At 38.6% G+C, this 27,405-nt stretch overlaps 1 protein-coding gene across 1 annotated transcript in view; it reads right to left on the bottom strand.

Moving 5' to 3' along the window:
* Nucleotides 1-2,457: 2,457 nt before the first annotated feature.
* Nucleotides 2,458-27,405, bottom strand: part of ZMYM2 (zinc finger MYM-type containing 2) — an 87,201-nt gene continuing 62,253 nt past the window's right edge. The window contains 14 exon segments of the mRNA XM_032099359.1: nucleotides 2,458-5,298; nucleotides 7,897-8,017; nucleotides 8,379-8,630; nucleotides 9,696-9,810; nucleotides 13,809-13,960; nucleotides 14,873-15,041; nucleotides 16,007-16,056; nucleotides 16,059-16,100; nucleotides 18,057-18,164; nucleotides 19,681-19,852; nucleotides 20,709-20,827; nucleotides 20,993-21,122; nucleotides 22,898-22,932; nucleotides 23,776-23,941. Of these exon segments, the coding sequence (XP_031955250.1) occupies nucleotides 5,106-5,298; nucleotides 7,897-8,017; nucleotides 8,379-8,630; nucleotides 9,696-9,810; nucleotides 13,809-13,960; nucleotides 14,873-15,041; nucleotides 16,007-16,056; nucleotides 16,059-16,100; nucleotides 18,057-18,164; nucleotides 19,681-19,852; nucleotides 20,709-20,827; nucleotides 20,993-21,122; nucleotides 22,898-22,932; nucleotides 23,776-23,941 (1,824 nt within the window). The 3' untranslated portion in view covers nucleotides 2,458-5,105.

Raw genomic sequence — 27,405 nt, 5'->3', positions numbered from 1 at the left:
ATTTCACACACCAAAAAAACCCAAACCAAAACAAAACCAACCACAAATAAAGGGGGGGAAAAAAGCACACTGGAGATGGAAAAACATTTCATGAAACAATCAGTACAAATGCTGCAATACCTCACTAGTACCTGGGACACAATACAGAGAGTTAACTGCATCCTTCCTGACTCGAATTATGCACTTGCCAATGTGCCATGCATGACTGCTGTATAGTAGCTTTTTGCCATAAAGATAACCAGTTCTTGGGTGAGGAAACAATTTTCTAGATATATGTATTTGGAAATACCAACACACCAATTTCCTGAAAATAAAACTAGCCAGACGAAACCATTTTAAATACATACCTCTTTTCCACATCCACCATGCATATAGCAATGCTGGGTGAAAAGCTTTGAGCCAGGCTATGTGGGAAGTTGTAACAGGTGTCAGAAGCTCAGAAGGCCTCATCAGAAAGTACATATTAAACCTGCAGCTTTTAAACTCTGGTAGTTGTTCAAAGTGGACACAGTCAACCTTTTCTGTCCTGTTTCCCTGTGCATTTGCTCACTTCTCTTGCCACTAGCCTGTCTAGTGACCATCACATACCTCTCCCCCTGCATCCCAATGCACTTACTACAACTAGCGTCCCACTCAAATCCTTTTTGGTATTTTGCCTGAGAGAACTGAGCGGAGAACGTGGCTGGAGAGTGCTGACAGTAGTCACACATTTTCCATCATAAACCAACAGCAGGGAACTCTGAAGTGACTGGGAGCTCCCTGAGAGCAAAGCAAAGAGCACAAGAGACCCCCCCAGCATGGTGCAGGCCCTATCCCTGCGAGCAGCAGAGCGGGAGCACTGCCCACCAGTGCCCACAGATGGCTGGGGTGCTCCCAAGGCCAGGCTGCTTGCCAGGGGCTGCCAGCTCCAGCCGGAGCAGCGCGACGAGCAGGCACCGATCCCCGCGTCACTCTGTGCCTCCGGGAGAGGCCCGCGGGTCAGAGACGCTCCTCAGCGTCACAGACACAAACACCAGCCTGAGCTTCAATGCGAGTGCCCCATCACATGCTGGTCCCAAGTGCTTGGTCTGTGTGCTGAGGCTTTTGCGTTTCAACACTTCAAATTCAAAGCTGCCAGAGGAAAGATTTATTTCTCACTTGGGAAATGCGAAATTGCCACATATAACTGAGTCCCTGGGGACAGCAGGCCACACTCACAACCCTCACGAGACACACAAACCCTATGGTTTAGTTCTAACCCTAAACAAAGGGTAGCTCAAACTTCCAATGCTTCCAAAACATCATTAACCTTTGGTGCTATAATCCAGAGACTTGTTTCACCTATGACGACCAAACACCCTCTTACATCTCAGTAACTTAAGCTCCCATTCCACTTACTCTGCAACATACCCAGTCCTGCACATAACGTGCATTATATAATGCACAACGTGAGTGCAACAAACTGAACAGTGGATACTTTAAGAAATGGAAATTAAAATATCTAACTGCTGTTCCTAACAGTAACAGACAAAAATGGGGAAGTGTAACAGAAAAAAACCCTCCTATATAATAAAAAAGGTCAACAAAAATGGGTATGGGATGAGTTCCTACCACCACTCATGCCTTTTTCTCTTCCATCTCACACACCACCTCCTTGTGGGACTGCAAGGTTTATGGACCACCTCTTCTGTTTTCCCCACCTATTTATACAGCCTCTCATGGGACAGTCATAGATACTAAGAAAACAAATTTTGCTGCACTGTAGCATCCCAGTGTGAGTACTTTAAAGGTAATTAATATTGCACACAGTGAAATTATTTCACAACCACAACCTCTTGTTCAATAAAAATCAACTGTCATAATTTATGCTTAGTTCCCTAATTAAAAAAAGCTGCATTATTCTCATTGACTGAACACAGTCAGAGATAAAAAAGATGACTAACAAAGTAAATTTGTTTTCTGCACTGCATGAATTTTTCACTGTTTCTCACACTATATTTTCTATGTAATTTTCTTAGTGCTGCTGTCTAACTTTCTTAGTGTCTTAAGGCTACTACTTCAGCTGGGAATTGTTCAAAACTTGATCCGACAGTAAGGAGATGCAGAGCACATGTTGGCACGACTGGAGAAGTTAGGAAAACCCCGCCAGGACTGGAGTGCAGGGCTGTGTGTGGAGAGAGTGGTGCAGTCCCCACATTACATTTCTCAGAGCTCTGACAGAGCTCACAGGGATGGCCACAACAGCAAAGGTGCCACTTCACACCCTCTTACGGAGGAAAGTGAGGGCAGGTTTCTTACACACATCACCACCTGAAAGCTGTGTGCCTGTGTAGAACAGGGCATCATATTTTGTCCTGCACAGCAGTGCACATGTAATGCCTTGACACCAACCTTGTTCTAGCCCAACTGCTGACAGTTCTGACGAAGAAAAAAAAAAGGATTTGCCCTGAACTCCTAATTATTATAAAATTGCATGTCTTTATTTTTTCAGAACTAAGGTATTTTATTGCATTTTGCATCACCATTCAAATTTAGGAATAAAATGCATACATCAAACCATGATGCAGACTTGACTGCGATATCTCTGCAGTTTACAATGTTCAATCTGAACACATGAATGACTTGAAAAACATTATTGCTGATGATGGAATAGCTCCATCTTCTGGAATAAAAGTTATTTTCTTGACAACCATCTTTGTATTTCCAACATGGATCTATATATAAAAATGCCTATTTCAAACCCCAACTTGGATATTTTTACTGATGGCAGACGAATCTTGGGTAGAAAATGGAAGGATTTATGACAATAATGTGGTTTCTGATAAAATTTAGGAAGCATTAATTATTTCCTCCTGATGCTGAAAATGCCTATATATTGTTCCACATGCCATACTAAAGTCTGACCTTACTATTTAAGAAATAGCTTTAATCTGATTTTGAGAACAAGAATTTAAAACTCTTGCTTAAGACAAAACACCCAACACATATACTTAACTTTCAGCTTCACATTAAAGGTTTGCAGTTTCACAAAAGTGTGTTTGTGATTAAACACTCTTGTAATCAGGGAGCAATTGATGCCTCTGCTGAAGTACCCAAAGTCTGAACTATAGAGAGGGGGGTGCAAGTGATCTTTACTGCTATTTATAAAAACATTTAAAGTTATGTTTAAATGAAATATTTCAAATTTCATTTTACACAGGTAATTAGTAATGATTCACACATGTAAATTTAACTTATGGTCAAGTCAGGTGTTAAAAAAGCTGGAGAGACCAGAACAAAACAATTACTACAATTCCTGATTTCATCCCTTTTATGTATCATGGGCATATTCTATGGCTGCTGTTTAAAAAAACACAAGTGTTAATGAACTAAGTTCTTACGTATCCACTCATAAAGGGAAAAGTGCATTGTAGCTGATGGTGATCTACTCACTGGTGCTGTGTTGTATTTCTTGATTTCACAGGAAAGGTAATACCACCAGAAAGAAATGAAAAATTAAACATGTACATTTCCATCTCCATTTGAAATAGTGGTATATCTAAAATTAATACATACTCACAGACACACCAGAATTGCAGAAATTTAAATAAACTTGTTTAACAAAACAAAGCAACTGAAGCTTTATTTATCTATATAGGAAGATGCATCCTTGTGTGCATTCTTTTAAGCTATGGAAAATGAAAAAGCCATGCAGCCCTTGCAAGAAATAAATCCTCAGGTGGTAATATATATACAAAGTTTCTCCTTTAGTAAATGATTCTTCTCAGCAGATAATTAATGCCATTTAGGAGAGACTTAAGCTTATGAGTACTTTATAGTAGAATATTCTACTACATTTTTTCAGTACAATAGCAAAACCATTGCTTGAACCACCATATTGTTTGCATCAGTTAAATAAGAGCAAATAACAAAACTTGAGCATTTAAACATGTATCTTGAAATCAGACTACTTAGTAAAGTAAGCACAAGGAAAGGATATAGAACAAATGAAAGGATTTTTCTTCAAGAAAAATTATCTTTCGACTTGTTGCAACTTCGCATCTCATATGGCTTTTGAATGGAGGCATTAGTTAAAAGAATTTTCCCACCCATAGTCAAGTATTGACTGTATTTAAATACAGCAATGCAAGGACAAACAGAAGTTAAAAATTTACTATACCATATTACTTCATGTAATATGGCATACAACCCCTTTCTATAAGGCTACAAAGCACAAATTTACATTAATATGAGGTACTGGCATTTATGATTGGAAAAGTAAAGATGAAAAAAGATTATACAGCATTGTCATCAGACATCTCTTTTTTTTCCTTTTTCTTTTTTTTCCTTTTTTTTTTCTTTTTTTGAGGGGCTTTTGGTTTTAGGTTTTTTTTTTTACAAAATACATGTCTTGATGACCACATGCTCTAAGCTTATATTCATTTATTTTTACATATATATTTTATTTGTGGGGGCAATTGAGAGAGAGTCACAAATAATGAAAGGACACTAAGGTTTTAATAAGGGCAACAAAAAAATGTTTTCACCAGAAAAGATTCACATTACAGTACACCAATATGGACAGCATTCTCCTTTGTCTATTTTTGGTACATAAGATGGAATCTCTCTACATAACCTTATAAGGCTTCAGTAACTAAAAAGTAAAAAAACCTATTAGTTTACAAGTCATTTAAAAATTCTGAAAGACACAGCAAGTTCTAAACTTTAGTAGTGCTACCCAAACACAACCATCCGGCTTAAGAAGCCATTAAAAGAGCCTCCTCCAAGGGAGCTTCCAACAGCAGAGTTGTGCAACATGGATGTATCTTACTACAAGGGGAAAAAGAATTACACATGGCACATTCTCATTCCTACTTTGCAATGTAAAAAGTTACAAACATACCTAACCAAATAAATAATTAAAAAAGAATCTGAAATGTGTTTGTTATGTATCCTAAAACCACTACGCAGAATAATGGAGACTTTCACTCACAAACTATTTACATGGTAATACCCGAGTGAAGGTACACACTGCTACAAAACTCATAAAACAAAGGGTAAACTTGAAATGTTTTCCGTAGTAAAGGTCTAGCAGCATGACTATATCTAATGCTGTTTGTTTTCTTGACAGTTTTTGGAAGATTGTTTTAATCTATGTCTTCATCCAGTTCATAATTGTCTTTATCATAAATATCTTTTACTAAAAGAACCCGTACGAGCATATTTTCCAAAGTGTTGCGGTCCAGTGAAGTGGCAGTGTACCAGATGGGGCTCTCCGCGGACACGGAGCACTCTGGCTGCAGATAGAACATGTCTGTCCTTTGATTCAGATTCTGTGGGCTACAAGGAAGAAAACACGGGGTTAGAAACACAGCCTCACAGGACAAAACAGTATGTTAGCAGTTCCAGTATCTTGCACAAACAAAACTTTAACTGTACCTCGGCAAGTTACAAAAAAACCCCAAAACCAACCAACCCCAAAAGAATAACGTGGAGAAATGTGCTATTGTTGATAGAAGGAGCCGCACCAGGTCTGGCCCAAGCCCAGCCAGTCCCACATCCTCAGAGTCCCAGATACCTGGGACTCAGCAACCACACAAGAGACAACACATTCTTCAATAACCTGCAGATCCAGGACTTGCTAAACCAGAAAGTACCTTCCATGATTTGCAAAGAGGCCCAACACTGACATCAGTAATTGCTCACACAATCACTGGCTGACACAGCTACCTCTGAATGTAGAGCCTGGCGTTCCCTTGAAAAGTCAAGGATGGTAGCTCTGAGATGCACAGAAATGTAAGCATCTAAAATCCCTCCTCCTACTATTTAAAAGGTTGGTTGTTATAAATCTTAATCCCTTAATTCCTTACCCGCTCTACTATGGAGTTTCATCCAGCTCGGAAACATTCTCTAAGACACTAGAGAAGACTTCTTTAAGGAAATTCTAGCATTAGGAATGGAATGGAAATTCCATCCATTAGGCAAGTATCAGAAAAGAATTTTCAATTCTGGATGTGCAAGTGCTCACTCAAGCTCCCTCCTTCACAAATACTGCAGACTTCAGGAGTCAACTCTATGTCATGTTTCTTCAGTAAAAAGAAGGATTTTTACCAGCTCACCTTCCCAAATTGGCTGATAAGATTTCAGGTGCTGCTCTTCACCTGCTGGGGTGATTGCTGGCTTGTTCTGCTCTCACATAAATCAGATTAAGAGTCGGATAAGAAGTAAAATATGGTTGTTTAAGATATTCTAATAATTTAAATATTTTAAACTCCTCCCTACTTTCTTGAAACAACATTATCTTTATAGCAACAAGCAATCATAGAATCACAGAATCAATTAGGTTGGGAAAGATCTCCGGGATCATCGACTCCAACCTGTGGCCCAACACTGCCATGTCAACCAGACCATGGCACTGAGTGCCACATCCAGTCTTCCCTTAAACACCTCCAGGGATGATGACTCCACCACCCCTTCTGTGCAGAAATTCCTCCCAATGTCCAACCTAAAGCCCCCCTTGTGCAGTTTGAGACTATAATGAGACAATAGTACAACATTTCATATCTATGAATGAAAGCATCCTGAAATTTCAGCTGCAGCTGTCCACTGGTTGCAAAGTGTATTTCAAACAGCTGGCATTACCTAAAATTTTACAATACTTTTTACAGAGCTAAAAATTCCATTAAAATTATTTCAATAAAATTAGAAGCAGAACCAGGAGAAGCAGTCTGCTGCTTTAGTTAACAATGGTGACCAATGTCTGCAAGACAGCATGGCTTGAAACCACATCATAAATCATGTTCCAAATGGGTTTAAGAGCACTCTTTTTCCTAAAGCTGAAATGCTCCTACTAAAGAAAAAAAAAAATTATGTGGTCTCTCCCCCAGTAACCGTGTAGCTCAGTCCAAAAATTCAACTTTTTAATGACAAATCCTCTCCAAATCATGAAAGAATTGAGTGAAAGCAAAATCCCCCTGCAACAATCAGAATTAACTAAGTTTATGAAAAACAGGTGGTGGTTGCATTAACAGAGCACAAGCTACTCTTCATTTGTTTCTCTCTGTAACATCACATGCTAGTACTTCTGCTGATGCTGTGTGAGCTCATTCTTCACCTTTAAGACTACAGTGCTGTTTCCTAACACACATTGAGTCTCCTAGTTAATTTATTGTGTTGTATATACAAGGTGATTTTATTTCTTTGGTATCACTTTTCCACATTTCCCTTAGAGTTACATAAAATCTACACTAAAATCAGTCACTTGAATGGCTGTTACAATTAAGGAAAAGTACTTTCCAAGAAATCTCATTTTCAAGCTTCCAAAACACTTAGCTACTAATTTTTTTTTTTTAAGAGTTGCCTAAGCTTTTTGTTTTAATGTGCTAATTTCTGCTTCCTTCCTGCACAATTAACTGGGAGATTGGAAGGAAACAAGCTATTTCTAAATACTTGGGTTACTGCCAGTAGTAGTTTTCCTACTACAATATTTTAAACATGCTTCCACACTAGGTACTTCAAAGCATCTACATTTCAGATGCCTGATAACTTAGAATGAAGCAAATCCATTGTCTTAATCCAATTCTTACTGAAGAGATGGGGATCTCACAAACAAAACCCTCAGTAGCAAAACCTAGCAGATCCCTTGCTGGCAATTCTCTGCAGAAATACTTGGTATTCCCAGGTAAGAAAATTGAATTGTATTGTCATTTCCAGATGGAGCCCTTGACAATTAACACTGAAGTACTTCACTGTTCCCATACTTTCTGCACATCTTGTCCAGACACAGAACTGGAGACATCAATACTTTCATTTCAGTATTTTTCAGAACATCTTGATCTCTTCCCTTTGCTTGAGCACATTTCATGTTGCACCAAAATAGTTCCTTTCTGTACCTGGTTTACTTTAAACCCTGTCTGTATTACCCTGTATCATACTTACCTTTTAGACAGATAGCACTCAAACATTTTCACAGGGCATCTAGCTGGATCAGATGTGTTTTCAATTTGTTCAAATACTGGCACATCATCTTCGTGTTTCCTTTTTCCAGTAGCAATTTTATCTTTAAGAAGAAAATCAATAAAATCTAAGCTATAACTTGAAGTTATTTCACATTTCTCAGTAAAATTCTCCATAAGTAGCCCACCAAGTACCACAAGGCAGTCACCACAAATGTGCAAATCTGCAAACTGGAAATGCCACCCACAGCCACAGCAAAGTCACACATGGAGACCAGTGGGCACAAATTAACGCCGAGACCCTGCAGTCCCCATGGACCACATGCTCCAATCAGAGATCTGGGAGCTGAGAGCAGCTAAACTTTATGCAAAGGAAGAGCCCTGGCTCCTGGCCCGGTGCCCAGATGTCCCTCATCAGTGCCATGTGGATGCTCCTACAATACTTATTTTGAACCGCCATAGTACCTTCATTATCAGCTCTGCACAGGGAAGACACTTGATACCGAAGACAAGCTTTGCTTTCCATTGTTAGAGGATTTTTCTTCCACTGTCTAAAAACAGTGCCAAAAGAAAGTCTTAAGTGCTGTTCCACTGTTTTCAGGCCAAAATATTTAGTGTTAAAGTAGAACAGAGTATTCAAAAGAGCAACAGGTGAATGCGATCCTAGCTGTTTAATCCTCCAGAGGTAATCTTCTTCAACTCGAGAGAATATTGATCCTTGAAAAAAAAGAATATTAGAGAAAATACAGTGGATTAGCCCATGAACTGTAAGGTGCAAAAAAATCAATTTTTTTTTACTGTGAAATGTAACAAAATTCTCATGACAGAAGCCTCTGATAAACTTATTTAATTATATGTCCACACTCCCCAAACCCACCTGTTAAAGACACAGACACTCACTGAGACAGTGGGAATATCAGTACAGGCAATTTCACAGAAAACACATTTCTGTTTAGTTACAACAGCATTGCTGACATGCAGGTCTCTTGTGCTATTTCATAGAAATGAATATTCAAGGGAGTAACCTTAATTCTGTCATAAATAGCATATTTTTGAGTTCATTTTATTCTGCTCAGGTTAAGGCCTCCAAACATAGTATTTTCTTCTTTCTTTTTACTAATGGATCTCTCACTTGGAAAGCACTCCTGGACCATAGCAGGATACAGGAAGGGCCCAACACAGAGGCTCTCTGGGCTGTACTGAGAGAAGCTAATATTGAGAAAAGAAAGCGAAGGATCTGGGAAGGACAAGCCCTCACTCAAGAGAGGATTGTGAGAAAGATAAAAGAACAGTTGATTCTGCAGTTCAGCACCAACACTGGTCTGCTGGGAAAAATTTGCTTTCTCCATGAACTGATGATCCTTCTAAGCAGAAGACTCCCAGCAAAGAGTCCTCCTAATCCAGCTGAGAAATGCTAAAATACATCACTTGTTAGTCCAGTGCCTGCCTGCCTGCCTGCTTCCATCTGGGAAAAAAGATGGGCAAAAAAGTATGTTCAGCTCAGGTAAAAAGTACAGGTCAAAGAGCTTATTTTAAACTTTCTCTCCTAAAAATGGATAGTCAATTTTAACAGTCAGTGGCAAAAACAACTCTCATAGCATGGATTACCCAGAAACAAGACAATGAAAAAGACGTACAGTTTTAAATTATATCTTAGAAGACATCTCTGTAATTCTTCATCAACTACTATTGCAATGCATAACATATAGATATATATATATGCCTTAAGAATACACAACTATTTAAGACATGAAAAACATACACGACCAAAAAGAAAATTACCATCTGGAAGGATGCTTGGTTGCCAACTTCGAAGGATTTTATTTAATTCCTGTTCAAATGTCTGGTAGATTGGATCAATAAATATGTTGTCTTTTCGATTACTTCTATATAAATACTACAGAAAAGAGAGAGACACAGTATTTACAATTCCAGATTAGAACAACTCATGTGCTACAGGGTTCTTTTTTTTATAACTGTGCAAGCATTGTACTGCAAAACAGTATCTAAAAGTAAAGCTATGCTACTTTCCAATATCTAACAGGTAATAGTTACTTCCAATATAATTGTATGCTGTAAATTTCTAACTGGATATGAATCACAGTTTTATTACAACTAACATTCTTCTCTAAGATTTCCTGTGTGCAACACTGTACCAGTGAATGGGGAGTCATTAAAAAAACCCCAAACCACAAACAATTTATCTTTTCCTCCGCCTAGGCCTTCAAAAAAAAACCAAAACCAAAACCAAAACCAACCCACATTTAGCAAGGATCTACCACTTAAAATGTGAACTCCAGACAGTGACAAAAGCATCTTCAACACAAAAGTGGGAGGCAAAAAAAACCCCCCATATATTTGTGGTAGTAATATATAGCAGTGCAAGAAAGATGATAGGATGGTGCAAGGTGCCAGCCTATCCTGCAATCTAATTATCTTACCCCTCTTGACCTTACAGACAGAAATTCTTTTGAACCTTTACCAAGAATTAATGGCTGAGGACTACTGTTTGGCATTATTCTCTCTGGAGACATTTCTAAGAAAGGGAGGATTGGCTTCTTAAATTTTCCACTTCAGCATTATCTTGGCAGGAACATGCCTGTTGTTAGTGAATACAATAAAAGTGACAGACAAAAAACGCATTTGCTTCTTGAAATGGCATCTAGTTCTGTACCCATACTTGAAATCACATTAGACACAACACTCATTTATAACAGGTGATCATGGTTCAGTGTATCTTGGCTTCCTTATCTTTACACTTAATTATATAATAAGGAAAAATGGATGAGTACACTTCCCACAGGTTTTCAACTACATTTTCATCCAGATAACTATTTTATATGATACATTTAACTAATTCCTCAAAGCACAATATTCCCCCAAATGTGCTTGTTTCTACATACACTGGTTTTGACTTTATAAAGCAATTCTAAGCCAGATAATACAGCTTACTAAAAGCTTCATGGTGTTTGCCCCTCTGTTCTCTGGCACATTTTTTCTCCATGTATTTTTCTTTTTCTCCAGTTTGCATTAAACAATCACACTGAATCCTGGCAGTGAAAATGAAGTAAGACTGAAAACCAGTTCAAAACCAATTCACATGCAGGCCTGTGAGAACTCATCTACAAATATTTCTTCCCAGTTCACAGTAAGTGTTGACTAAACCCTGGCATCCCCAGTAGAAGTCTGAAGCCCCTTGGACCACCACCGCAGAGTCTACAGAAGGACAATGTTGTGTAGCAGGGCAGATTCCAACCTATCCCCCAAACCTGCAAACCTTCATTCCCAAACCACAACGCTGTGCTCTGCTGCTCTACAAACCCTACAGGGGCAGGATCAGCGTAAGCCATTCCCACCTGAGATGAGCTCTATCGTAACAGCAGCGCACGGGAAGGAACTGGACATGTCTCTGAATCCCACAGCAGAGAAGAACAGGCTGAATTGCTGCCCACAGTGATTTTGTCTGACCTTCAGACAAACATCTGCTAAACTCTATCAGCCCAAATTTTGCCCAAACAACTCCATTACCAGACATACAAAAAACAAGGAAAAAAAAAACCAAACCCCAAATCCCAGTAATCCCAATTAGGGACAAAGAATGAAGGCCATGATGCAACAAAGGAGCACAGCAGGCTAACACCTTCCTCTAGATGAACCCTCTCCACCAGATGCCTGCCTGACCATGCAGCAGCCTTTACTTCTAAGTGTGATATTTTTCAGGATCACTCCTTCAGAGTTATCAAAACCATTATTGAACCACTTCTGTCTGAAAGCAGAACAATTTCAGCTGCAAATGAACCTGATCTGAGAAACTGCAGCATCTGACTCAGGGACCAGTTTCCTGGAACAGATTTTACAGTGCCTCATTTAGGAAAAAATTATTTTACAAAATTTAAAAAAACCCAAGAAAACAGCCAGCTTAGGACTTTGAAGACTCCTGGGCTCAAACCACGTTATATCCATGAGGAAAAGTTCCAAACTGAGTGCATACTTAGCCACAGTGAGTGCAGTAATGCTGGTGGAAGGGGAAAGTACTTTTTTACTAGCCTGTGGCTCCTACATTCTCTTCTTTTGAAGACAAACTTACTCTAAGTTAGCAAAATATTAATGATCTTTGGCCCAACTATATCCTTAAACGGCACCATTTAATCTCCTCTGAGCCCTTTCCAAGTTCAACAAAGCCAATACCTTTTATGCAGTACTAGACAATTTATTCTCTTTCAGGGAACCCACATCGGGGTTGTCAGATGGAAAGGACAAAGCAAATTCTAGAAGGCAATGGAGTTTTTTTGTTCATTGTGACAACTACATTGCATTTAGTGTACCACTAGCTTGCTTAAGCATGTTTCTTCAGAGGGGTAGTAACACACCCCCAAATATTCACCATTAGCACACAGATGATGGCTGCAGCCCTTCACAGCTCATGTTTCTGTCCCTCACTTGCTGTCTGCCTTTGTGAAATGCAAACTCATCAGAACAGGGCACATCTTCCTACCAGTCTCACCAGCAGTGGCACAATTTGGCCAACAAATCAGGGCTGTTAACATCGCCTGAGTTAAATACTAGACACTAAGTATAAGCAGTAAAATCACAGTAAAATGACCACATGTTGCTCCACTAATGTTCCAGCATTGTGTATGTGTATTAGGGCTCATGATAATTGTGTTTACCACACAAATTATGGTTCTGAAGAGCTGAAAAAAAGACGTTTTATACATAACTAGCTTTCATGACTGACAAAATAGACAACGTCAAAGGTACAAAGAGAAAGACAAAAAAAATGTTATCTGAGTTTCATTTTATAAACACATACTTCACTCTGTGTATTGCTTATCTGCTTAACACGAGTGTTTTCAATTCAACAGAAAGGTACAGAGAGACAGTGTATCATGCAAGTGCAGAAGCAGAAAGCTAGCTGAATTTGAAACGCCTTGTAGCAATATTGACTAAAAAGCCATTGACTAAAATCAAGGTTTGCTTCTCAAATTTCAACCATAAGGCAAAGGTAGCAACTAACTCTAATTTTGCACACTTGCAACACAGGAAAATTACTATTTTACTATTTATTTTTAAAATATTTCAATTAAAAAATTTGTTACTTGATTCAAGTCCTCTGCCTCAAGTATGGAACAGTTTAAGTAGGATTGCAAACCCTGTGAGCAGCTTGCTTTCCACATCATACACATCTTTTATTGCCTTTTAACGTGAATGAATTTTTCTGTGCTCTCAGCTCTGAACACTGCTTATTTTATCTATGTTTTGCCTTACGTAGCAAAAATTAAGACAGCCCTCCCTGTTTAAAAGATAAGCTGTGAAACAGATTCTCTTATTATCTAGTGATAGGTTACTGCCTTCACATACATCTAACCTGACTCCTTCCTACCTTGTTCTGTGTGAGACAGTCAACATAGCAGAGTTTCCTGCACTCTATCCTGCCTGTCCACAGTCTGCAATACTCAGTAAATTAGACCCTCCCCAAAAGACACTTAATTTAGGTTGTTTCCTCTATATGCTAAGTAACTGAATTAGTAAAATGCTTAGAGAGCATGCCTTGTTTCATTCTGTTTTTACATTGGACATCTTTAGCAAACAAAATGAAGCACAGCATTTGAAAAGACTATGTAATTTTTGACTAGGTTAATTACTTGCTTTAACCCAGCAAGAAGCTTAAAATAATTACAATGTACCAATTTGTGTTTGAGTTTCCAGGATGAGTCTGCAAACTCATTTCCTACACAGACAGCTTTCTACAATGTGATTACACAGCAGCCTGATCACAGCCATATATTAAGAGTAGCTCCTAGCCAGCAAATCCATGTTATCTCTAGTCTTGTACTGAAATGGGTTACAGTCAAATCAGCAGCTCCATTTCCCATCTCTACAGCCTCTACTAACCTCCTGAATTCCAAGACACAGATAATAGATGCTGTCAGGTGCATAGTTCTCTCCATTAGGCCTTCGAATTTCATTGACAAAATGTGTCAACCCATAGTTTAACTCAGCTGAAGTATGTGATAATAGATCTTCCTTTAATTTCACAGACTTTACTGTAAAATAGAGAAGAAATGCTACATTATACAACAGAATTGTCACACAGCGAAGGTGGGATGGGGTATTTTTTGACTGGAAAACTGGCTTGATGTCCTCTCCATTAACCAATGCATGAGACTAAAATGTACTAAGCAGTTAAAATGTTAGGTCTGTATTAAAACAATCAAGGCTCCCACAGTAAATTCTTGTTAACCAAATGCAGTTAACACCTGCTAACAAATGTACTGTCATGCACAGCTCAGTATGACACAGAAGCAGCCCAAGATGCTGAAGTGAAGCCAGTGGTGCAGAGCGGCACCTTCAGGGGAAACAGCAGTTTCCAAAGATCCAAGAGCATAACACAAGGGTGCTGAGATGCGTGTGGCAGCTGAAGAACAGCAGGAGTAGCAGCAATTCCCCTTTTCCCTCACAGTACAAATGTATACAGAGAGGAGAGCTGCAGACAGAGCAGCACGGCTCCAGGGCATCGAAGGCCACCTTGTGCCAGAGCTCCACAGCCAGGTAATGCCAGTCTCAGATGAAGATCTCCTTACAGGATAAAGAGTAGGAGGATGTCCCTCCCTTGCCATTTAGAAGCCCAGAAATGGTGTGAACTCCGAGGTTAAGTTAGAATATGAGAAAAAACAGGATGCAAACAAAAAAATCAGAATGATCACAGAAAATCAGAATAGCCAAGAAGGTGCTGTCCTAGCTTTCGTGAGAAGTGTGAGACCCAGCATTTTGAACCAAATAGGGAAAACTAGAAAAAAAAGACTTTGTCAACTCTGTGGTAAAATAATATCAGTCATGGTGGGAACATTAGGGACATGAGAAAAATTCTATCAAAAATTCCAGCTGAGAATCACACGCGTACGGCAGTTTTCCCTTGCACGCAGGAATCTGGATGTGAGACTTTTGGAAATACTTACTTGATTTCAGTTCCTCTAATTCCGGAAGCTCTTCATCTAAATACCGAGACTTTACCCAGTGCTTCCATGCATTTACCCCGTAGGCGTATTTGAAGGGAAAGCTGCACTCGGAGTTTTCAGAGCTGTCATCGTGCGACTGGTACTCCGACACGGCCTTCCTCTTCACGCCCTGCCGTCGGAACACAGAGGTTAACGCTGCCAGCAGCCCCACCAGCAGGGACACAGAACCTAGCACAGCCAGCTGCAGGCCAAAGGGCACACTGAACCTCAGGGCATTCACACAATTTCATCGTGTTAATGTGCAGGGAACAAAAGATGCTGCAAGTCTGTGTCACAGGCTCCACTCGTAGGCTCAAAAGAACCCACCAGTGGGAGGGCCAGCACTGGTCCCAGATTAAAGCAGGCCCAGCAGTGGATATGTGGATAATGTCCAGTGGATAATAGTGAAATCTTAAGACTCCAGATTTGATACTAGAAGGACACATTTATTATTAGAAAGCTTTACTAGAAGCTGACTGGTTTTTTTAAAGCTGCAGTATCTGCTCAGTTATTGGAACAAAACCACTTCAGCTTTGTGCCAGGCATAGGAAACTATTTCTTGGTAGTGTCCTTCTAAATAAAAGACTGTGGCTAATTGCTATGCAATGTCTAAACTAAGATTGACTAAAAATAAAATCCGGGAAAAATACAACCAAATAAATTTTTTAAACTCTTTTATAAAGGAAATGCTATGGCTCCCATTATAAACCATGGTAATGTTTTTCCATCTTACTATCAAATTAAACCAAGACATCTTTGTTCAAAGTAGAAGGTAGAAAAGCATTGTTAAGAGTACAGTAGGTATATACACAGTGCCACATTCCATCAACAATTCTGTCACTGTGAAGCAAAAATAGGATCATAATTTACAAATCACACTCCTATCAAATCCAACAGTTATCTGCAACAGACAAACCACTGAAATAATTTTATTATTTGAAATGTATCGTTTTATGTCATAAAGATAGGATATCAGGTATGAGTAGACAGTAACACGCTGTAAATCAGTAGGAGAACTAAAAAAAATCCACAAACATTTTTCCTACATAAATTTTGTGTTATTCTTGATATTTTTTAATAGCATGAAAAAATTACCTTCTTTTTGGACCGAGGCCTTGGCTGTTCCTCATATTCTTCACCAAAACAGGAGGTAACAAAAACTCATTTTCTGTATCAAGCTCCTCAGTTGCTGAAAATACATTAACAGAAACTTATTTCTAAATGTCTTTTAAATAACACTGCTTTGATAAAAACAAATTAACTATATCGGTGTGCCTTAACATAAGGCATCCACAAAGGCACACATATAAACACAACTAAAGACTGGATTTTGGTACGAGGAAACAAACCTATTCTTATATTCAAAGTAAGACAAAGCTGCCAAACTGTAAGACAAAGCTGTCAAATAGTTTATTTCTAAGTAAGTGTTAGAGGACACGACACTCAACATTTCAACTATTATCTTAAGTAGCTACGGCAGCATCTCTTACTGTAGACTCTTACATAATGTTTTCTGCCCAGGCTGTCTTTGGTATCAAGAATTTTAAGGTACAGTGAGAACGAGCAGCTATGACTGGACAAAATACACATTAACTTAGTACATGCAGTTCTGTTCATGTATTTAGATTATTTCTATTCATGTTTTGTTATTTCATGTAGCACATTACCCTTGGTTTAAAACATTAAGAATCAGAAGGCAAGCTCCTTCAAAGAAACTGGTTTTAGTCTATATTTATACAAGTGGTAGAGGTCTAGCTCACGATGGATATTACAGTTAAGTTTGGTAAGCAGATGTATGGCAGTACGTCCAAATATTCTTTTTTTAACATTTCAGGGGTAGGATTGAGGACTCTATTTCAGGCAACGCTGAGGAATGAGACAACATATGAATGGATTTAATGTTTCAAGTCCCACTTTTGTTTACTTTATTGAAGATGGTTCAACCCTCGTTTAGCCATCAAACAATGTTTTCACTCAAAATTGAATGTTCTTCTGATAATCTGATTTCACCACCTTATTTCTCAGGATAGCTTTCCAACTGGTGCAGATGAACTAGCACTTACACACAGAGATTTCAGAACTCTGCCCCAGACTCAAAAGCAGCACTTCTCCTGATACCACAAAGAATCTTATCTCAGAAGCACTTCAGTGTAATCAATGCTTCTTTCTTACAGACTGCTGCTACTTACTACTCCAACTTGCTTATTTCTTTTCTTCTATGGTTTTTCTTCCTCATGTACCCAGCCTCACTTATAAAGTGGGTTAAAAACCTAGTATGCATCTGACTAGTAAACTTCCCAAGACTAAGGTCAGACTAACCTGCAGGCTTTCTCTTTAAATTAGGCATAAAGTAAACTGAGAAACCCACTCTGGGCATCTACTGCAGCTATCTACAACACAGCACAAAAGGAGCCTGTCAGCTCCTACAGAACCTACCCAGGCGAGGTAAGAGAGTCGTGTGTCCGAGAGAAGCTATGTCAAGAGGGGCAGTACCTACAGCCAGAAGCTTTCTTGGATCTTGGATTGACTAGGGTATGGTGTAAGGAAACAGACACTGTTCCCTGCATTCTGTAGAGTGGTAGAAATTGTACTATATAGCATCAAGAGTTTCTTTCAAGAAAGGTCTCAAAGTTGTGATTTTTTTCCTAATTCAAATTATGCTACTGTTTCAAATGCAGATAGGGACATTAACAAGATATTAAAAGGTAAAACACAAGTGGTGTGCAGCATGCCAACTTGCAATTTTCTAACAAACTTGAGTGGGAAACTGACCCTTTAGTAATTTGTTCTCTAAACCATGAAAATACCTGGTGACTGAAGAATGCATTCATTCTTCATATGCTATCCAAGTCCTTGAGCCTTCAAAATAACTTTCCTAAATCCATGTTCAACCCAAATGATGCAGTCAAGTTCTTTGTGAAAGGTTAACTTCTCCTTTTCTTTGCAGTGTTTCAAATACTGTATTTAGAAAGATGGAAGAACTAATTCAGAAGTCCCCCATCTTACAAAGGCATGGCAAAGTTTTACCTAACAGTCAGTCAAGTGGATCCTGCAATCAAGCAAAGCTCCTCTGAAAGGATGATTAAACAAGGTTCAATGGCTATCCACAGAGTCATAGTATTTACTAACATCACAGAAGAATTACCTCTTGGAAAGTCTATTTCAATATCAAGGTCTGGCTCATATGGAACATCAGGCAAGCTTGTCCGTGACTCTGTTTCTGAGTTTAGTAGATTTGACTCAACTATGCCACCTGTTTAAAAATAAAAAGGAAAAAACCTCATTATTATAACCAACACATGGGTTAGCCAAATGGTGCAGACTTACAACTTTATAAGCTGAGTTGTTATAAAACTGATTGTTCTGCTCACTACATTTTCTTGTTCTTGGGATCTCAGATTTACTTCTCCCATCTGATTTCCTTCAAACATAAAAGAGACTTACTAGCCCATCGTTACTCTCCATTAAGGTGAGTCAGCAAAGCACATATATAGAAAATCAAATACTGGTGAAGCTGGATCGTATCAACCAATCCCAAAACTCAAAAAAGCTTGACAAACCTGACTATCTATTTTCCTACCTGATCCTGTCACAACAGAACAGACTTTCAAGTCTGCTTTTGTAGGATCTGTTTCTCAAATAAGGCATGCAGGCAGGGAGAAACAAAGCTTGACCTCTCTCCAACTTCTGGCAAACACTGATTTCTCCACATTCAGTCTTCTGCAAGCGAGCAAGCTCTGATCCCATACATCTGCTCCTTTAGCTAGCTGTACTTCACAAAAGAGAGCAAGGAACTGAAAATGACAACCTTGCAGTGCTAGCAGAAATGTGCAGTTTTAGTAGGAGAATGGCAATAGATTGGAATACAGTAAGCCTCCTGGGACTGCAGCTCCACTGGCCTCCTGTATACCAGGCACAAAGTGTAAATTCATGTAATTTGTCAACAACCTTGCAGAAATCTGTTGAAAGAGCTTGGAAAATACCTTCCAAATTACACCTGAGTGAAGGCAAATTTTCCTGGAAAGATACAGAAGAGACTTGAAGATTTGGGCAGGCCGAGCCAGGGAAGAAGAGCAAAGAGACATGGGCACTGAGAAACTATAACTACAAAGTATGTGGGACTTTTTGATCTTCAGATATAAATTATTACGAGAATAATGTGTTGGCTGTGCTCACTAGTGCTTACTCTAAATCATAGGCTTTTCAGTTTGCCACACTTTGCCAGAGAGCAGGTGCACAAGAAGCTGAGCGGGAGCATGTCCAGAAGAGTTGAGCTGAAGTGTCCAAAGGGGTATCCCACACCACACAATGCCATGCTCAGTTTATATATAAACTGGGGGAAGCTGGCTGGGAACCAGCAATTGCTGCTCAGAAACAGGCTGGGCAAGGGTCAGTGGGTGGTGAGCACCTATATGGTGCATCACTTAGTTTTCTTGTGCTTTATTCCTCTCCCTCCCCTCTTTTACTTGTATTTACTAGTATTAGTAGTATTATATTTTATTTTGTTTCAATTATTAAACTGGTCTTGACTCACAAGGTTTACTTTTTTTCCCAAGTCTCTTCACCAGGTGTGAGGGGATTAATCAAGTGGCTGTGAGGTACTTAATTGCCATCTGAGGTTATAAAGCACAATGCAACTTAATATAAGACCTCAATGACAGCACTGTTGTACTAGAACTTTCCCTAGAATTAAAAAACAAACTCAATCCTCCTTTTCACACATGTCCCCCAGCACTCCAAATAGTCAAAAAACTCATCAGGAAACTCACTGGCCACATCGGAAGTGTCAGCTTTTCCGGCATGTTCAGGTACCACCCCTGACAAGTTCAGTAGTTCAGCTTCCAGAGGATCTGAGGGCACTTTTCCCCTCAGCTCTTCTATTGCTGCAAGGATTTTCTCAGTGCTATCCAGAGTAGTGGGCAAAAAAACTGGAACTGGCACCTGTGCAGACAGGGAGGCAGAGATAATTAGAAAAGAAAAAATGCCACAACAAACCAACCAACCAACAAACAAAAAAAGATCTATACTCCACGTCTGAAAGACAGAGTTGATACAGATTAGAAACAAATCACTCCAGTGTGAGCTAACAAAAAATGCTGACAGGTTAAAAACTCAATATGAAGGAGCTAAGAACAGAAGGGAAAGCAGGAAAGGACATAGGGGGAAAAAAAAGACAAAATATAGCTGGTCAAAGAAAGAATGTGTAAGGAAACTTCCAACCTGTCTGATTATAACCTCAGACTAACAGTTTGGACAAATCAGCATCTTGTTTTAGTAGCTTGTTTGTGAAACATGGAATTTTAGGAAATCAGGGGTTTTTTTCACCATTTGGACAAACTTAAGTACGTAAGTGATAACAAATTAAACTTAAGGGTTATTTTCTTTTGCTGCCACAAGGTTCACGTTTTGGGATTTTTTCCTTTGCCTTTTTCCTACTGTTTATCCCACTCTGCCATCCTTCCCCAACACAAACTTTTCAGCTCCTTATTACCAGAACAAATCTTGCTGTTAAAGGCTTATTTAGCATTTTCAGCAAACACAGAAGTATCACTCAGAACTGTTCCTAGAAAGTTCAGCAGCACAAGATTTTCACACTGGAAGCAGGCAGACAGGTCCTAAAGAACAATCAGGGAATTAAGTGACACTGTCAGATTCTAATGCTTTTTCAGTAATTAGCGCTGCAGCATCCTGTAATCCTTTAGAGGGACCAGAAGGAGAACAGCCAGCAACACAAGGTGGTCCCACACATGCATGTGAAGGGATGCCAATTTTAAAATGAAGTTGAAGTCTCACTTACAGGGACTGGAACTGTGGTAGGAACAGGAACATTTTGACTATACATGTTCATAGGCACCGGAATGTAGACTGGTACAGGAATAGGCACTGGGACATACTCTTTTTTCCACTCATCTTCTACTAAAAGAAAAAGGAAAAAGGCAATACTGCCAGGTATTTAAATATGTTTTACACCTGTCATTTAGTGAAAAAGAAAATCAGAATATTTGAAATATGTTAAAAGACAGTAACAGTTAAGAAAAAGCTGCAATGAAGAAATTAGTTCTAGCACAGTTCAGGAGTTACCTGTCTGACAAGATTTTGTCTGCATATGAGGTTTACAGTATGTGGCTTTCGTCATTGTCAAAGGCTTGCAAAGAACTGCCTTGTTCTTCATTTCTCTGTTAGGTGTTGGAGAAGGTGGTGGAGCTGAGCCCTGCACACAAGCAAATAAGAGAAGGTGATGCTGCACCACACTGATTCCAACACAAAGTTCTTGACTTAATGTATCAGCTGATACTTTCCATAAATGAGATACTGAAGAGGAAGCTCACAGAAGCACAACAGCACCAACTACTATTCTGTAATTGCAAGCTATTCCACATTCCTAGTATTGAGCTGCCACTGCCAGGATCATAACAGGAGTTGTACTTTACTCGGGGCTAGCACTTCTGGCTCTTTTCCTTTTTTTTTCTCTCTCTCTTTTTTTTTTTTTTAATTGAAGGTACTCTAAATGTACATTCTTGTTTAGGTGAAAGTGCCACTTAAGCAATTTTGTAATACACAAAGTAATTTTAGCTGTAAAAAGAGTTCGTTATGAGCAGCATTAACAAACTTTAGGCTCAAGACCTAACCTTCTTGAATTATGCCATAGTTGAAAGATCACTTTTTTTTTTAACATATTTCTGAATAAAAATTCTCTAAACACTTGATTAGTACCTAAAGTATGAACTTCGAGCTCCCCCTGCTGTCTCTACAACAGTGACAACGAATACCTGGGAACACCCCATAATGTTCAAACTGAGTCCTTACAGTCAAGAAGTAAAAAACCCTCTTGCTCCAGACATGGTTTTTGTACCCTAGTAACTCTTTTAGAACCGTTTTTGAGAAACAAACTCTTGGTTTTATTTGGTCATATGTAGGAAGACTAGCCCCGTATGTCCTTTGAGATACAGAAAGAAAGCCCAGTCCCAAGAACACCAATATGCTCTACCAGGTGTACACTCTCTAAAATATATTAAAGAATACCTTATCACACATAGCTTTGACACAATCTTTAAAAATTTATGGATTGAATTAACATCATGAAACACAAAATACTAAAAGTTTTTAACATGACAGCTTAGCTTGTCTGATGTTTCTAGTTACCTACCAAATTTTATTTTCTGTGTTTTTCATAAATACATTTGTATTGTCACCAAAAAATTTCCACTTAAATCTAAGATTTATATTTAATGCCTATTTGCATTTAAAAGGCAAGTCTCTGAGACCTTCCATGCAACAAACAAATCAAATCAAAACTAAGTTTGAATCAAAATACACTAAGCTAACTGGAAACAATATTAATAGTGGTATTTTTGACATGCTGAGAAAAACTGAAATTCAGAATGAAGGCTCCACTGATGATCCTCACCCTTCCAGACAGCAATCCTGCAAAAGGTTATGCTTCCCTACTCTACAGCAAAGTCAATCAGACCTTGAGCACCTAGAGAATTCTACTCTTGGGAAGGATAAAATTTAAGACCTCAAGACTTATTTTCAGCTTTTTAAAGCTGAGCTACCACCTTAATATTCCAACTGGACAGTGAAATTCTCTTCCCTTTCTATACTCAATAAATACACCTAATCAGACTAAACATGTAGTAGGTTGAAACGTGAGTAAGACACATGGTTTGCTGATTAACTTTTAAGCAACATTTATATGCACAGCAGATGTAGAACACATGGCTGATGATTTAGTTTCCCAGAAGACACTGAAAAGTAAGTATGAATATTTGAAATTTTTATTTCAACTACATGTGAAAAAGACTAAACAGCTTCATAAATTTAGCTTAGGATCATTCAAAGACAGTAATTTTTGGTTTTTAATGGCATCCCTCTAATTCAATGGGATGTCACATTCTAAGTACATCTAATTATGTTTGGTATATATAGAGAAAGAGAGAGAGAGATAGAGCTAGATATGTGAGTGTGTTAAATATATGTACTTACTGTTATTTTTGTCCGGGGGGTTTGACAGCCCTGATCTAAAAGTACAAGGAAACACTTTTAGAATTTTTTTTCCCTTTTTCAAAATCAAAGCAAATTTCAGTAAGCAACTCAAGATAACACCTGTCACCAATGTAAGATTAAATCAAGAGAACTCATTAGTATCATACTGCAGGTGAGAAGTGCACACAAAACTTTTCCTTCATGGACATCTTCCTACTCCGGTATTGAGCCTTACACAAAGGCAAATGCTAAATCAATGCTCTAGCCAGATGTGAATACAGCCTCTTTCAGAAAAGTAAACACCAAAATGTTCAGGTATAAAAAGGCTATACAAAGAAGCTGAGTTGCCATAATTGCATTAATTTAAAAGCTGGTTTATTTGAACTTTGCCTGACGTGCCATTTAAACCACACAAACACGTATTCAGTGCCCATCAGCAAATTTACACAGTACCTATTGCCAACAGAAAGGAAAAAAAAGCAATGTATTCCTCTTATCTAGATACTTTCATTCTATTCTCATTCCATTTCCATTTCACTTATTTCCTTTAATTCCCTTTAATGTATTTATTTTTTTAAATTCCTAGTCCATTTATCTGTTCTCTGTGACCAAAAGGCATTTTGAGAAGTGCTTCCACAGAGCAAGTAATGACAAACTGGAGGACAGTGAAAGAGGAAAACATCTTCTGTTCCCATGATGATACAGCACTAAAATTACACTTAACGCAGAACAGCTCAATGCTGCCTCTGATGATAACACAGAAAAGGATAATCTCTAATGCAGTTTATTATGACAAATAAATAATCCATGCAGCTTTCAATTTTTCCTTTAAATGAAGCATCTGCTTTGACACTTCTCAGCCCTAAAGCAGCACATACCATAGTGCAGGTTCTCGGGTCCTTTCTGGGTGGCCAGATTGGGTTCGTTCTGCTGACAGTAGAAGCGGAGCAAGCAGTGCTGATCGCAGAAATGTTTCATCTCGCCGCGCCACTGCACCTTCTCTTTGAGGGCTCCTTGAGACTTACAACAGTCACACCGTACAGCCTTAATGCAAAGGAAGAGTTGCACATTTTTAAACAGGCCTTGGGAAAAAATTATTTTTACATTTTAAAAGGCTACATTTTTAAGAGTACTGAGGATTAAGTACCACTCCACAGTTAAGCCTCACTCATGTACAATAGTTAAGCTACCTTTTCTCCAATTGTTTGCTGGGGGTTAGCACCCAGAATAAATCTGCTTTGTTCTATTAATTTGTCACTATGTAAAAAAAAAAAACAACCACCTCCTTTCTAAACAGTCATCAAAAAAAGAATTTTGTGCATCAATTTTAATTAATTTGATTGAAGCCTTCTGCAAAACAAGAGCAGAAAGTGACAGACTCTTTAATGATTTTTATTGAACCGAGGGTAAATACAAGTTGTTTTTTCTCCTTCCAAAATCTGGCAGGTTTTGTTTAAAAAAAAAATCAAAAGTTTTAAAAAGTTTAAAAAGTCACCAAAAGAATCGCTTCTCTAGGTATCAATCATCGTAAATATTTGTTATATTTCTGTTATTTTAGTAGTTTGGCACCAATTTTAGATTCCAATTCTTTAGTTCATCCAAGTTTCTCTATGACTTATAAACATCAATTCCTCTCAAAAAAAGAGGACTCCCCAAAATTTAGTTAGCATGTAACTTGAAACTCTAATGTTTAAGTAATATATCTTTCATCAGCTTGCATATTATTTTCATGAGGCATCACTAAGACAGACATTGTTTTTCTCCAAAATAGATTCTACTGCATTTTATCTTCCATGCTGTAAATTATTATCTGAACAGTAGTAGCCTCAATTTCACATCTTTAAGTAAGCAAATAATGGTTTGCACTACAGCTTGCCTCGGTATTGTTTGCAACCTCCATCCTAAAGCAGACCTTAAAAAATTAAAAGCTTTAAAGATGCTCAGGAATCCAAAGTAAGCCAGCTAATAATACAGCCAGGAGAGAAAGAGGGAAGTTATAATATATGCAACATAAAACATTAATACATAAAACCATACACAACATTGCAGTTATGCACAAGGCTCTGATGGCTTAAAAAACAACAAAAAACAAAACAAAGTCCAACTGTAGTTTTTGTGACTCCAGAAAAGTATGAACAGGCCAATTAGTTCAAATTTTAAAAATAATTCAATGTTTAGTTCCTGCTCTGTATTTGAACAGTGTGCCATCCTCTGGCAGTGTAAGAAACTCTCAGTTGTAATTTTCAAGTATTTAAAGATGATACATAGAGAGACTTGTCTCTAACAGTATAACCAGCTTTAAATTGGGAGCAATTAAAGCTGCAGCTTCAAGATCACCTCACACTAAGCACCAGGTGGCCCTGGAAGAGCAGGTAATTCTCCTCCCTCTTTTCTGTGCAGGTAGCAGCAGCACTTATGTACCTGTAAGGCACACAAGGTCAGAGACCTTACAGCACCGCTTTATCCCCAATTTTTGTTATACTTGTCACTTGGACTTTCCACTGATGCTGATCCACAGTTCCTTTTGCAGATCATCTCAGTGGGACAAAAGAGCAAGTAAGTTGTATTCTTGGAAAGGAAGAAGATAAAATGTAGAGTGTTGCCAAAATAGTCTAGATTTAATCAGTTCAGGAAAGCTGTGAATTCACACCTTTAAGGCAAATGCAACTTCCAAAGCCACCAAAAGACTGAAATACCAGTAGAAAAAAAGAAGTATAATTCAATCTAAATTTAAATCTCAAACCCACCTAACACTGATTAAGAACGACAGCTGACTCACGTACAGAAAAGCCCATCTATTCTGACCTGCTGCACGCTGCTTGACTATCAAAGCACCACTTTCTGCTCATTTTTCTCTCCTTCAAAGAAAGAAAAAGGGGTCAAATCTTGTCAAATCCAGCAACTACAGCCTTCCTACAGCAGGGCCTGTTGTGATAGGACAAGGAGAAATGGTTTTAAATTGGAGGGTCAACATAGATTAGATAGAAGAAAGAAGTTTTTTTAGAATGAGGGTGAAACACTGGAACATGTTGCCCAGAGAGGTTATAGATAGGGAAACTTTTAAGGTGAGGTTGGATGGGACTCCAAGGAACCTGATCTCATTGAAGATGTCCCTGCTCATTGCAGAGGTGTTGGGATTAGGCAGCCTTTTAAGATCCCTTCCAACCCAACTATTCTGTGATTCTCTGATTCCTGCAACTGTTCTCTCCCTCCCCTGGTTTGCTTTTACATTTAGGCTCTTGAATAAGTATATTATTGTCTTTCCTGGGCTTCTACTAAGTTATTTAGGTGAAAAAAAAAATTGGTTTGCTTCCACATGGAAATTACTATTCCTCAGGAAGCCTGAGATTCTTCTATAGTGACGCTTCACTTCTCACCTCTACATTTGCTACACTTTAATTCTACTATTTCCATAATGATGCTTAGAGTCAATGTTATATACCCTTCCATGCACTGAAATTTCCTGCTACCTTCTTACTCACCCACTTCCCTGACCATCAAATTTATTGAAAGTGAAAATGAATTAATGATTTTTGTGACATGATCCTTCCTTCCTTTCCTTCCCTCCCACCCTCCTTCCTCTTTTCATTTGTCTTCCTGGGATACTGGCACTAAATGTTAATTGAATCTACAAAATATCTGCCTTCAAGTCTGCTTGTCTCTGTGTTCCAGAAAGCCCATCTCTGCTTGCTGTGCTTGCACTGCACAGAAGTCCTTTGCCACTCAGCACTACTTTTTGGTACATTACTTTTCCCATTACTTCAACATGTTCAAATGGGCACGGCGATTAGTATAAATCACTAATGTTTGCCCCAAATTTGGGTTAAAGAACAAAATTTTCGTATGTGGGGCTTTTGTTTACATTTTTAATCCTTCCATCACCTGTTCCTTATGTTTTCCAATGGCTTTGGACTGCTATTAACTTGACTCAATCTTAGCTGTCTATTCCAGTTTCAACTACAGTAAATAGGAAACAAAGGTTGTTCCCAGAAAGCGAGTGATTATAAGAGAAAGGAGACCAACTGTTCTGGAAAGAGTACTTACTGGAGGCTGAGATGGCTAACTAGAGAACGGCTGAATTCCGCCAAGAGAAATTCCACAAGGCTGTCTTGCTGTCTTTACCATTTTGATTAATGCTGGCTGCACTTTCAAATTTTACCACTGCTGGCAATTACTGCTGAGCTCACCAGCCACGATAATTTTTCTTTGCCTCAGACTGTAGTTCCCCACCTCCTCCTTAGTCTTTGCTGAAGACACCTGACCGCCACTGAATAGAGAGTCATCACTGCACATGCCGAGTCTAATCAATTCTCCACTGTAGCCTCAAATGACCTGGGTGCACTTCAGCTGTAGTACTGTCATCAATGTTTCTCAATGTATATTTAAAGAAACAGATTTCTGTGCTGTTCTCAGAACTGTATACTCTTTTTCAAGGTAATTTCAGTGCTCTAATATAACGTCAAACGATTCAAACTCTCATCAAACATCAGGCTACTAGAAGATTTATA

The sequence above is a fragment of the Corvus moneduloides genome, chromosome 2 (genome assembly GCF_009650955.1).
Source record: "Corvus moneduloides isolate bCorMon1 chromosome 2, bCorMon1.pri, whole genome shotgun sequence".
In the NCBI taxonomy this organism is placed as follows: domain Eukaryota; kingdom Metazoa; phylum Chordata; class Aves; order Passeriformes; family Corvidae; genus Corvus; species Corvus moneduloides.
This window is presented reverse-complemented; position numbering and strand designations above follow the sequence as displayed.